We start from the raw sequence: 14,200 nt of genomic DNA on the forward strand, positions 1-14,200 counted from the left end.
GTGCCATGGGGTATTTCCCCTATGTTTTAGCAAGGGCTGGCAGGATGATCTAGACCTAAAGTTATGCACACTCACCTCTAAGTTGTCTCGCCGGGGTTCGAATCCTGACCCAGCTATAAACTGTTTCACAGGCAGGGTGATTCATCAATGTGCGTGTGTGCCGTCCCCCGATGGACATTAAACTGGGCGTTCCATCTTCTGGCATTAGTTGGTGGATGCTAAATTTCCCAGTTTCCTTTTTGTGAAGACTAGGTGGAGCTATCGCCGGTACCATGAACAAATTATAAATTCCTCAACTAAAGGCCCAGTCACACCTTGACGTTTTAGCCAGCAATGGCAACGTATTAAAATGTATGTAAAACACTGGCTTACGTTGAAGTTTTGATGTTTTTTTTAAAGATTCGGACGTATTCATAACGAGTTGGTCGTATGCATAACATATTAGTAACGGACACAGAACGTTTCGTTGTGTTATAGCTAACTTATACCAACGAATGCTGAGCCTGTTGTCGGCCTTCCCAACCTATGCCCAATGATAGTCTAACTTATGCATAGCGCGCTGCACGCATCGCCGACGATGACGTGACGTAGCTTATTAAAAGGCTGCCGCACAACGATTCAAATCATAACCGCCGCAGAAATGGAAGTGTCAACATCGCAGTCACACCTTGGCGATCTTGCCAGCGTATGCTGACCTCTGAAAAATGCGTCTAAAACGCTGGCGCAAGTCGAATACGGTATGGGTAAGTTTGGTATGTGTGAATAAAATGCTAAAGTACGCTATCATACGTCGTATTAAGTGGAGTACGTCTTGTAATTATAAACATGTTAAACATTTTACGACGTACTTGCTGTATGACACACGTTCCGCATGCGATGGGAATAAGTTGTACGTACGATATGCGAACGTTGACAAAAGTTACTTGTAAGGTGCTCATAAGTCAAAACACTCAAGGTAATGGTTAGCGTCAGTGTTCCAGACTCCCTGTTTTTTTATTTTTTTTTCTTCAGTATGACGGTGATGTCGACACTTCGATTTCTAGTGCGGTTATGATTTAAATCGTTGAGTGGCAGCCTTTTAATTATACTATATTATAACCGCACTAGAAATCGAAGTGTCGACATCACCGTCATACCGAAGAAGAAGAAAAAAAAACCCCAGGGAGTCTGGAACACTGACGCTAACCATTACCTTGACGTGTTTTGACTTATGAGCACCTTACAAGTAACGTGTGTCGACGTGTGTCAACGATCACGTAACATGCCTACAACACGTTACTCATAGTTTAGAAATAAGTTTTGGGTACGCTAAACATTACCTCGACGTGTTTCGACTTATGAGTAACTTACAAGTAACGTGTGTCGACGTGTGTCAACGATCGCGTAACATGGCTACAACTTATGGCCAGCGTTATGCGGAACGTGTGAGTCATACGCTGGCATAAGTCTTAAAATTTCAAGCATGGAAAATTTGAGGACAACCGAAAAGTACAACGTTTAAAGCCAGCGTACAAAGACGTATGGCAGTGTTTTTCAGCGTGCTCTCAATGTTATCAAAACTCCCCATAACGTATTCGACGTGTACCAGCGTTTTACACAAATTTTCCAAAAATCGGCATAAGCTGGCTAAAACGTCAAGGTGTGACTGGGCCTTAACCTAAAGGAGGCGCAGCTTAAGCGGCACATTCATGCCCTCAGCCAATTACCCCACAGCATTGTACTGCTTACAATAATTATTTAACATATAATTAACAGTTATGAGGTATTTCCCAAGAACTGCAGCCTGATACCAATGAGTAGTCCTCGCACGATAACAAAGCGGTGCAGGTAACTGTTTTGGGAGGGAAAAAAAATCAGAATCAAAAGCAAGAGCAATATGGGAACATTTATTTGCACCATTTCACAAGCATTTGAAACATTCCTATCACAACGAACAAAAATCCTGCTTGTGAGCCAAAATGTTTGTATGTATATATATATATATATATATATATATATATATATATATATATATATATATATATATATATATATATATATATATATATATATATATATATATATATATATATATACATAAATGGGAAACAAGGGTGAAATCAAAGCGTTTTTTCTCCATTTTCACAAGGTTTAAGATCCAAAAACACGTCTTCTCCAAAAGCACCAGAAAACGTACTCACCGTCATGACTGGCCGGAGACTACAAAGAAAAGGACTAACATCTGTGCTGCGCCAAGGTTCACCGGTACATGACCATTCCTTCATGGATGGAGAAAATAACCTTTTCACTCCCACTCATACAATCCAACTGGAAGAGAAAAAGCAAGTGAAGTATTTGGAAGAGGAATAATAAAATGCTCTGCATTCCAATCTGGAACCTCTGGTTTCCGGATAAAAAGTAATGTGGAAGTCGAGCGAGGTTTTGGGTTTACCTCAAACTCAGCACTTAAGATGAAGTAACCAAAAGGGCACATATTGACAATTTTCAATGATGTTTTCATGTCATAAAAGTACATCTCTTCCACATATTATTTCACCATCATTGTGGTCCATCTTTCAGCTCGTCTCTCCCTCTCACTTTCTACTTGGCATTTGCCTTACTGCCCCCACCTCAGGCAGTCTCTGCCTCAGCATCAGTCCAGTACAAAGCAAAGCAGCAACACCGAGGCTTAGGCGTACAGTGGCCGCTGGTAATGCGGATAGACGCCCGGATCTCCAACATCTTTCCAGTCGGAACGCCAATGGTAATGTGGCCAGAGGTAGGGCGAGCGTACCCGCCACACTTCCGGCAGCCCAGGCAAAGCCCAGGTAAGGGGAGAAAAGAAGAAAACAGTACAAGAAGTAACTTCCTGTCTTACCAAGTAATATGGCAACTGTCAAACCTCCAGCCTGGGAGAAGGGAAGGAAATGTTGAGGAAAAAAAGTTTTTTGTTTTTTTTTGCTTTAAAGGACCTTTTAGAAACAGCAGTCATTGATACAGGATTGTAATTGGGAAAGCAAATGCAAATAACCTTTTTGTCCGACTCTGCATCCCTAGCGTTGTTGGCATGTAGAGCAGCCTGGGTATGCAAAGCCAGAGGAGCAGCGTAAAGAAGTGGCCACGTGGTCAAATGACCAGTTTGAACAGAAAATGAGAACAGCACAGCAAGTGGTCCAAAAAGTAGCAGGATCAACAGATCACCAAGAGCGACATACTTCAGACCTGGACCTGGTTGATAAGTGAATAAAAGAGAGGGTAAGTGTTAAAGGGCAAAGGCAGATAGTAAAAAAAAAAAAACTAAAATGTAAGGGAAGGTGAAAATTATCACGTGATCACAGGACTGTTCGACATCCTCAGCTACCAAAACTCACCACCAGTGTACAGAAAGGAGCCTGAGAGGCCTCCAAAGTAAAGGAGGGCAAGGTGCTCCAGAGGAAGTGGAGACAGGAAGGCCAGCAAGAGAGCGGTGAGGCATCCAAAGGAGTACAGAACTGCCCCCAATCGGATAATGTCCGCTGGCTGCAACAGCTCATCCACCTAGCCAAACCAGTCTGTTAGAGATCAAGGAATACAAGAAAATCTAGACAGAAGCTGACAGGATGGCTGAGACGTATGCATAATCACCTCCAAGCTGTCTCGCCTGGGTTTTAAACCCGATCCAGCTATAAACTGTCATCCTGGTGTTTCACAGGCAGGGCGATTCATCAATGTGTGTGCCTTCCCTTGGATGGACGTTAAACTGGTGTCCCATCTGCATTAGTCCCGGCATTATTTGGGATCCAGACACAGATGATTAATGATTTCATGGTGTCCTTTGTAAAGAGGAGGCGAACTCTCGCCGGCACAACAAACAAATTCCAAATTCCTACCCAAACTACTTCGTTGAGTGTTAGGCTTTGGTCAGCTGGTTTATCAAAAAAAAAAAAAAAAAACTCCCCCAGGCCAATCCCACAAGGAAATGGGAATAATTGTGGCCATTACAGAAGAAGACAAGAAAATCCACACAGAGAGAAATTTGCCCTGTCTTGCATGTATAGCTCCTAAGCATGTGAAGTCATTCAGTCATGTGACTGCTGTCTTAACAGTTTTATACTCGTGACAAAGTGTCTTGAGAGTAGACTTCAGATTTCTACGTTTCAATTGGCATTATTCTTCAGGATAAAGAGTCCCTATGCCCGAGGGTTGCACTGAAAGATTTGAGAGATTCCAGGATACAGTAAATAATACAAAAACGAAATGCACCGACACGAAGAGTGAAAAGGAAAATATGGAATTCTTCATTGCATGATCGGGTGTGTCGTTGGCATGTTGGAGTTGGTAGTAGTAGGTACATTTAAACGTATTTATTTAACCCTGGTAATGGGTTCATTTGGGGTAGAAGAGATCATGAGTATTGAGGGGAATGACTGGAGCTAGTGGTGAACAGCTGTCTTAAAGCTCTGGGGTGGGACTGAACAGACTGGGGAAGCACAATGAAGCACAAGTGTTTGAAGAGCAAAAGCAATGACATGTCAGGGTTGGGAGCATTTATAGAATGAATCAGGGGAACTCAACCTCAACAATGGTGAACCAGGTTAGGTGCACATGCAATGTGCATAAAAACAGGACCTCAAACATCAGGTTGAGCTGCCGCTAAAGGGAACACCAGAATGTCACCGCTTCTCTTCAGCAATCCCATACTTACACCACCGACTACCGCTAATAGCGATGGCAACTTGAGAAAGGGGGAAATGGCAAGCGTGCCGATTGGTTAGCCTACATTTAGTCGAGCAAGCTTACAACTTTCACACTTTCCCAGATCAAAACTAGAAGGGCACTCTGTAGAGCGCGTACCTCCACCGTGTAATGCCTGATCCACGAGAACATATCGGGCCCAACAAGTTTTTGAAATATCATGCTATGTAATCGTTCTTGAGCACCATCTCTCAATGGTGAAGAATCAAAAATTAAATACTTCTCGTATCCAGATTCGGACCTTCACCAAAAATCGAAACAATTCGTCATGGTCACACACCCAACCTGTCCACAACTTTTTGAGATATCATGCTATATATCAGTTTCGCCCCATCTTTCAATGGTAAAGAATCACTTAAAAAAATTCAAGTAGTCGGATCCGGATCGTCACCAAAATCTAATCAGTTCGTTCTAGTCACATACCCAACATGTCCACAAAATTTGATTTGGCTCCGTACACAACTTTTTGAGATATCCTGCACACATAGACAGACAAACAGACAGAGAGGGGTGAAAACATAACTTCCTTCACCTTTAGTGGTGGAGGGAACAAATGGTTCCTGAACCACGTCCTGTACATTCATCTCACCAGTGTCCGGTCGTCGCTCTTTTTGTTGTCGTAGCCGCGGATGTAGTCATAGTAGGTGTTTACTACATTCCCAGCTCCATGCACGGCCAGCACGGTGAGCAGCGTTGCTCCACAGATAGCCAGGTCCAGCTGCAGTTTTCCATCCTGTATCACATATTAACAGTTTGATTATTAAAAACAATAAAGCAATCACTCAATCCCTTCACCAATTCTCCATGGATGCCCATATCAATCAATCTGGAAGGGCACTCGGTAGAGCGCATACCTCTGCCATGTAATGCCCGATCCAAGAGAACATATCGGGCCCAATAACTTTGTAAAATATCATGCTATATAATCGTTTCTGAGACCTATCTCTCAATGATGAAGAATCACTTAAAAAAAATTAAACAATTCTCATTTCCAGATCCAGATCTTTACCAAAATTGAATCAATTTGTCATGGTCACACACCCAACCTGTCCACCAAGTTTCATCCAAATCCATCCACAACTTTTTTTTAGATATCCTGCACACAGATATTTTAGATATCAGTGGTGGAGGTAATAAAGAAACAACATTGGCAAGATTGCATAAAACAAAATACCGGTAGTTGTAAAATTTTAAAAGTTGATTCAAAACGAGTGTAAAAATGTATGTTGCTGTACACCTGCATCCATTACGATCTCTTCAGGTGCTCATATGTGTGGGGATATCAATTTATATGAGAGGAACCAAGCTTCGAACGAGTATTTGTCGATTTGCCAACCCTCGGATGGACCGAGGATTTGCCAACCTTGGATGTCAGTTTGTCAGTTAGGTGTCTCGTCCACTTGACTTAACTGGTGAATGCTAAAGATCCCATGGTGGCTTCCATGAAGAGGTGAGTTATCATCGGCACCCTGAGCATACAGTATTACAAATTCCTTCTTTGAAAGACATGGGCCAAAAACCTTCTCTGGACGACCCCACAGAACAAGCAGTATAGTTTTGCAGTTTACTTGTAAAAGGCACACAGCAACTAGACCAAAAAAAAATTTAACAAAATCCCAAAGCGATGTAGGTTTGTGAGCTACATTTCAGGGAATACAATATGCAGAGTTCGGTGGAAAAAAGGGTGTTTGTCAGTATTGATTAATGTGTGCCTCAACATCTAATATGTATTAAAGCCAGTTCATTTTGGACTACTAGAAACACCTGGGATGTGTGGGGGTGGTGCTGAGGGAATGGGGATGGTGGCGGGGTGGGGGTGGAGGGAGGAAGTTGGTAGGACACCATCAGGAAGTTGGTAGGACACCATCAGGAAGTTGGTAGGACACCATCAGGAAGTTGGTAGGACACCATCAGGAAGTTGGTAGGACACCATCAGGAAGTGGTAGGACACCATCAGGAAGTTGGAAGGACACCATCAGGAAGTTGGAAGGACACCATCAGGAAGTTGGAAGGACAAAATCAGGAAGTTGGTAGGACAAAATCAGGAAGTTGGTATGACAAAATCAGGAAGTTGGTTGGACACCATCAGGAAGTTGGTAGGACACCATCAGGAAGTTGGAAGGACAAAATCAGGAAGTTGGAAGGACACCATCAGGAAGTTGGAAGGACACCATCAGGAAGTTGGTAGGACACCATCAGGAAGTTGGAAGGACAAAATCAGGAAGTTGGTAGGACAAAATCAGGAAGTTGGTATGACAAAATCAGGAAGTTGGTTGGACACCATCAGGAAGTTGGTAGGACACCATCAGGAAGTTGGAAGGACACCATCAGGAAGTTGGAAGGACACCATCAGGAAGTTGGAAGGACACCATCAGGAAGTTGGAAGGACACCATCAGGAAGTTGGTAGGACAAAATCAGGAAGTTGGAAGGACAAAATCAGGAAGTTGGTAGGACAAAATCAGGAAGTTGGTATGACAAAATCAGGAAGTTGGTTGGACTTCCTATGTTGGGATGGTACGAATACAAATACTAAAAAAAAAAAAATTCCAAGATACAAACTCGTAAAACCAGTTGTCTGTGGAGGATTTCACATCAAAGAACACTTACTAAAGTTTTAGCTTATCTGGAATTTAAATTCCAGATAAGGTATGGTCATCGTGCACTGTCCGTCCATCTCCTATTTTGCCCTCTCCGGCCAAACCGCTGGGCCGATCCGGCTGAAATTTGGTACCAACGTTCCACTCCTGACTGGTAACAGGGGTTGCAAAGCTCGTTCCGGTAACGTCACTTTAAATAGGTCAAAATGGCGGTCTTAGTAAGTTCCTTCAAAAATCTTCTTCTCCAGACCCACCAGTCAGAATGCTACCAAATTTGGGTTGCAACATTAGGATAGGGCCCTGAGGTTAAATTGCGGAGGTCATGCCGATCACATGACCGGAAGTGTGTCAAAATGGCAGTCACACAAATTCTTTCCAAAATCTTCCTCTCGAGACCCACCAGTCAGAATGCTACCAAATTTCCGTTACAACATTAAGTCAGGGCCCAGAGAAGCTACAGGTCCAGCAGTCCTATTTTAGATAGTATCGCTGAGCTACAAAACTGACTGACAGTCCCAAAATAGCCTCTTTGTAATGCTCATTCATATTCTTATTCTTTTCAGACAGCCTAACTCAAAATTGGTTTAAGCTTAGTACTTGGTTTAAACATGAATCGACTGCATTTTATAGTGGGAAGGTCAAGGACAACACTAAATTTTCATGGCTTGAAAGGATTCCACAAAGTAAGCAGAACTGTTATCCTACACATGGTATAAATGCTGTTACGGGTTTTCCGGCCAGGTCACGAATGGTCTCTCGGACCCGCTGCCAGACCTTTGATCTTGAAGCCGATGAGCCACAGATAACTCCGCGGCACGACGGGTTACTGAGTGACCATGAACGCCATCTGACACGATGAGCTTAGGTAGGGTCTGAGCGTCCAATTCCAGCGTTACCATTCTGGAAAACTAATGCTTTGTGGAGGAAATTGTGAATGCGTATCAATACCCATGCTCTGAACAAGTCCAGGGAAAATCATTGATGGCTCTTTGTGCGTTCTAAATGAATGGTTAGAATTTGGGAAAGCAAGAGAAAGATTGTGTGAATCAGTGTGTAATAGCCGGTCCATCCAAAGAATAGAGCTCCGCAGCTTGTTAGCGTCCCTTCCGTGGCTCGCTTGTTTGCTTTACAGCAGATGCTCGCGTTCACCCGGCTTGCTCTTCGATGACGACTTCTCTGGCTCTTGAGATCCGCTGGACCCAACACAGCCGCGAGCTCTGGAATGCCCTGACTAACAAAGCTCTTGCCAGAGGTGTGGTCTGGGGAAGGGCAGCCCTCGTGCAGCCTCCTGGTTGGCGAGGTGATGTTGCCAGGCAACTCCCATTGGCTGCGCTCCTGGCTCTGTGTCGGAGTTGACGGTAAACCTGCACATCTGTGGTGCTTTGTTCAGACACTTTCTCTCGTTGAAGAGGTTCGCACCCCTTTGTCCACACCACTTTATTCCGATGGCCATTAGACTTGTAATGAAATGTGATCGTTATGCAATTTTGGTTTTGTAAAGCATGTTGTTTGTGCATATGGATGCACTGTGAAGAGGTACGGGGAAGGAGATAGATAAGGAGGGATATATTGTTGTGGGGCCGGGTCTCGGTGGCGACCGCTTGGTGGAGCAGTAGAGTCGGCTCCACCGAACACACCGGAATTTAGGTCCTGACCCTCGGATAAGTCCGAAGGTATGGGTCCCTTGCAGGACCATGAATCGCCAATAATTTGACCGCGTGGAGTAGGGTTTATTGCCAATTTCACATGTGTGTGAGAGTGAGTGAGTGAGTGAGTGAGTGATGGTGTGTGTGTGTGTGTGTGTGTGTGTGTGTGTGTGTGTGTGTGTGTGTGTGTGTGTGTGTGTGTGAGTGAGGGAGTGATGGTGTGTGTGAGTAACGGTGTGTGTGTGTGAGTAAGTGATGGTGTGTGTTTTAACTGTTGAATATTTCACTGATTAAATACAGGCATGAAACAATCAACATACACCATTATCATTGTAAACGGATGCAAGGATTGTCAGGGAACAAACCTTAAGGCCCTGTCACACCTTGACGATTTAGCGAGCGAATGAAAATTTTTTTCTAAAACGCTGGCACACGTCGAATACGTATGGGTAAGTTTTGTATACGTTAAGAGCACGCTGGCATACGTCATAGTACGCCGAGCTGTTAGACAAATTTTCAATGCTTGAAATTTTTCGACGTATTCCAGCGTATGACTCACACGTTCTGCATACGCTGGCCATAAGTTGTAGGCACGTTACGCGATCGTTGACACACGTTACTTGTAAGATAGGTCAAAATGGCGGTCTTAGTAAGTTCCTTCAAAAATCTTCTTCTCCAGACCCACCAGTCAGAATGCTACCAAATTTGGGTTGCAACATTAGGATAGGGCCCTGAGGTTAAATTGCGGAGGTCATGCCGATCACATGACCGGAAGTGTGTCAAAATGGCAGTCACACAAATTCTTTCCAAAATCTTCCTCTCGAGACCCACCAGTCAGAATGCTACCAAATTTCCGTTACAACATTAAGTCAGGGCCCAGAGAAGCTACAGGTCCAGCAGTCCTATTTTAGATAGTATCGCTGAGCTACAAAACTGACTGACAGTCCCAAAATAGCCTCTTTGTAATGCTCATTCATATTCTTATTCTTTTCAGACAGCCTAACTCAAAATTGGTTTAAGCTTAGTACTTGGTTTAAACATGAATCGACTGCATTTTATAGTGGGAAGGTCAAGGACAACACTAAATTTTCATGGCTTGAAAGGATAAGTCGAAGCACGTCGAGGTAATGGTTAGCGTCAGTGTTTCAGACTCCCTGTTTTTTGTTTTTTTTTTTCTTCGGTATGACGGTGATGTTGACACTTCGATTTCTAGTGCGGTTATAATATAATATAATTAATAGGTTGCCGCTCAACATCACAGTCATGACGAAGAAAAAAAAAACACAACCAGGGAGCATGGAACACTGACGCTAACCATTACCTCGACGTGTTTCGACTTATGAGAAACTTACAAGTAACGTGTGTTGACGTGTGTCAACGATTGCGTAACGTACCTCCAACTTATGGCCAGCGTATGCGGAACGTGTGTCATACGCCGAGTACGTCGAGAAATTTTAACATGCTGAAAATTTGTCGACGTACTACGACGTATGCCAGTGTGCTCTTAACGTATACAAAACTTACCCATAACGTATTCGACGTGTGCCAGCGTATTTGGCAAATTTTTCATACGTCGGCATACGCTGGCTAAAACGTCAAGGTGTGACAGCGGCTTCACACTTCGATGTCCTGTGTGGTTATGAGTTGAATCGTCGAGCCGCAGCCTATTAATAGCCTACGCCACGTGATCGTCGGCGATACGCTGCCGCGCTATGCATAAGTTAGACTATCGTTGGGCATAGGTTGTGAACGCAGACAACACGCTAAGCATTCGTTGATACAAGTTATCTATATGTTATCGAAACGTTCTGTGTACGTTACTAATAAGTTATGCATACGTCCAACTTGTTATGAATACGTCTAAAAATGAAAAAAAAAAACATCAATAGTTCAGCGTACGCCAGCGTTTTACATACATTTTGATACCTTGCCATACGCTGGCTAAAACGTCAAGGTGTGACAGGGCCTTTATCTCAAGAGAAATGTAGGAATGGTTCGACATGCTCGTTTGTTACCATCCGCACCTTCTTTACACACCATCCCTACCTTCTTTACACACCATCCCGACCTTGTTTACACACCATCCCTACCTTGTTTACACACCATCCCTACCTTGTTTACACACCATCCCTACTTTGTTTACACACCATCCCTACCTTGTTTACACACCATCCCTACCTTGTTTACACACCATCCCTACCTTGTTTACACACCATCCCTACCTTGTTTACACACCATCCCTACCTTGTTCACACACCATCCCTACCTTGTTCACACACCATCCCTACCTTGTTTACACACCATCCCTACCTTGTTTACACACCATCCCTACCTTGTTCACACACCATCCCTACCTTGTTCACACACCATCCCTACCTTGTTTACACACCATCCCTACCTTGTTTACACACCATCCCTACCTTGTTCACACACCATCCCTACCTTGTTCACACACCCTCCCTACCTTGTTTACACACCCTCCCTACCTTGTTTACACACCCTCCCTACCTTGTTCACACACCATCACTACCTTGTTCACACACCATCCCTACCTTGTTTACACACCATCCCTACCTTGTTTACACACCATCCCTACCTTGTTCACACACCATCCCTACCTTGTTCACACACCATCCCTACCTTGTTTACACACCATCCCTACCTTGTTTACACACCATCCCTATCTTGTTCACACACCCTCCCTACCTTGTTCACACACCCTCCCTACCTTGTTTACACACCCTCCCTACCTTGTTCACACACCCTCCCTACCTTGTTCACACACCATCCCTACCTTGTTTACACACCATCCCTACCTTTTTCACACACCATCCCTACCTTGTTCACACACCATCCCTACCTTGTTTACACACCATCCCTACCTTGTTCACACACCATCCCTACCTTGTTCACACACCCTCCCTACCTTGTTCACACACCATCCCTACCTTGTTCACACACCCTCCCTACCTTGTTCACACACCATCCCTACCTTGTTTACACACCATCCCTACCTTGTTTACACACCATCCCTACCTTGTTCACACACCATCCCTACCTTGTTCACACACCATCCCTACCTTGTTCACACACCATCCCTACCTTGTTCACACACCATCCCTACCTTGTTCACACACCCTCCCTACCTTGTTCACACACCATCCCTACCTTGTTCACACACCATCCCTACCTTGTTCACACACCATCCCTACCTTGTTTACACACCATCCCTACCTTGTTCACACACCATCCCTACCTTGTTCACACACCATCCCTACCTTGTTTACACACCATCCCTACCTTGTTCACACACCATCCCTACCTTGTTCACACACCATCCCTACCTTGTTCACACACCATCCCTACCTTGTTCACACACCATCCCTACCTTGTTCACACACCATCCCTACCTTGTTCACACACCCTCCCTACCTTGTTCACACACCATCCCTACCTTGTTCACACACCCTCCCTACCTTGTTCACACACCATCCCGACATCCTTTCACATGAGAAATGTTTGTTTTATTACATGTACATCTATGGTTTGACCAGATACCTGGACGGCGAGGGTCGATCCCAAAGCCACGGGTCCGATGGACGCCGAAAAGCTCCAAGGTCGCAACGCCAGGGCGTAGCGGCGCAAACGGCTTGGAAGCGGCGACAACCCGAATCCCGGACTCGAACCAACCAAAGGTCGACGTGATGCCAAGTCCGAGGCACGAGTACATTCCGGCCCATCATGGACGCGTTCCGGGACGTCGGGCCCGACGTCCGGCTCCAGAGAGCCACGAGAGAATGACGTCCCTTGCCGGTTTTGTGATCCATTGTGTCCGGATGGTCCTTCTGCCACGAGCAGAGAGACGTCATTCATCGAGCCGCTCTGTTGGGTTGAAGACATGCTCGTTACCTCAGGCCGGGCCGTCCCTCACACAGATGTACTCTCCTTTAATACCCGCACGACGAACAGCACCATCTCCACCTCGTGGTTTCACCGCACGAAACAGAAACCGCGGCAACTCGCAAAAACACACGGAATCTCCGATTTCCCTTCGCTCGGATCGTTGGTCGGATGTGACGTTTGATTCATCTCGTACTGTAATTGATGATTGAAAACAAATTCCGCCATTCTAACTGCTGCAATTTCTTCGAAATCATCTCGAAATGTTTGTTTAACGCCGGAGGACAAAAAAAAAAGACCATAAAAGAAGAAAGACGTGTACGATATACACTTTCAACGAAACCACCGCAGCTACACCGCCGTAAGAATAATTTCACAATTGATTCAACATAAAGCCAAACGAAACGACAATTAACGCAAGACCAAAAGAAAAGGAAACATATACTGAAAACAAAACATTACAGAAAATAAAGGAATACATCACAGGATTTTTTTTTCTTTTTCCTCAGTATTATGAAGCCCTGAACCGACGCACCCTGTTCGTTTCGCGCCTAATTTTTTTTTTTTTTAAATCGTGGATTAGAATTTTTGTGGTTGCGGAAATGACGTCATAGCGCGGGGAATTCGCCGCGTCCAGTCAGGGAAAAGAAGCGGGTTATCCCTCAGGAATGTTGTAACACTGCAATGAGACGGACAAACGAAGAAATTGTGACCTCTTCCAGCCTTGATAGATAACATGCCTGCTCGAGAGTTTGTGGTAAGTCTTGATTTCATCGAGTATAAAGGAAGCATTCGTTAATTGGACATTTGCGACATTTATACACCCTTCACAGGTTAATGCATATCGGCAATGACGAAGTATTTAATTTATTTCTCGAAATTGTATAATATTTTGACGACGACGACACACACACACACACACACACACACACACACACACACACACACACACACACACACACACACACACACACACACACACACCGTCACACACACACACACACACCGTCACACACACACCGTCACACACACACCGTCACACACACACCGTCACACACACACCGTCACACACACACCGTCACACACACACCGTCACACACACACACACCGTCACACACACACACACACCGTCACACACACATACACACACACACACCGTCACACACACACACACCGTCACACACACACCGTCACACACACCGTCACACACACCGTCACACACACACACCGTCACACACACCGTCACACACACCGTCACACACACACACACACACACCGTCACACACACCGTCACACACACACCGTCACACACACACCGTCACACACACACCGTCACACACACA

General features: G+C 44.7%; 2 protein-coding genes across 5 annotated transcripts in view; one reads left to right on the forward strand and one right to left on the reverse strand.

Annotated features, from left to right (window-relative positions):
* Positions 1–1,872: 1,872 nt before the first annotated feature.
* Positions 1,873–13,082, reverse strand: UBIAD1 (UbiA prenyltransferase domain containing 1). The gene is made up of 5 exons (XM_085875299.1): positions 12,516–13,082; positions 5,303–5,446; positions 3,351–3,516; positions 3,011–3,207; positions 1,873–2,888 (listed from the first exon to the last, which is right to left on the reverse strand). The coding sequence occupies exons 1-5, from the start codon at positions 12,855–12,857 to the stop codon at positions 2,574–2,576; spliced, it is 1,164 nt and encodes a 387-aa protein (XP_085731425.1). The 5' UTR covers positions 12,858–13,082; the 3' UTR covers positions 1,873–2,573.
* Positions 13,083–13,446: 364 nt separating this feature from the next.
* Positions 13,447–14,200, forward strand: part of ZGRF1 (zinc finger GRF-type containing 1) — a 61,432-nt gene continuing 60,678 nt past the window's right edge. For 3 of the 4 annotated variants that reach the window (XM_085875314.1, XM_085875323.1, XM_085875332.1), the window contains exon 1: positions 13,451–13,614. In XM_085875314.1, coding sequence (XP_085731440.1) covers positions 13,594–13,614 — 21 coding nt within the window. In that variant the 5' untranslated portion in view covers positions 13,451–13,593. Of the gene's footprint in view, positions 13,615–14,200 lie in introns of all 4 variants that reach the window. The other variant, XM_085875342.1, reaches the window with a different exon arrangement.

Source organism: Eptatretus burgeri, chromosome 1 (genome assembly GCF_056783735.1).
Source record: "Eptatretus burgeri isolate ZD-2024b chromosome 1, Ebu_testis_v1, whole genome shotgun sequence".
NCBI classification, from domain to species: domain Eukaryota; kingdom Metazoa; phylum Chordata; class Myxini; order Myxiniformes; family Myxinidae; genus Eptatretus; species Eptatretus burgeri.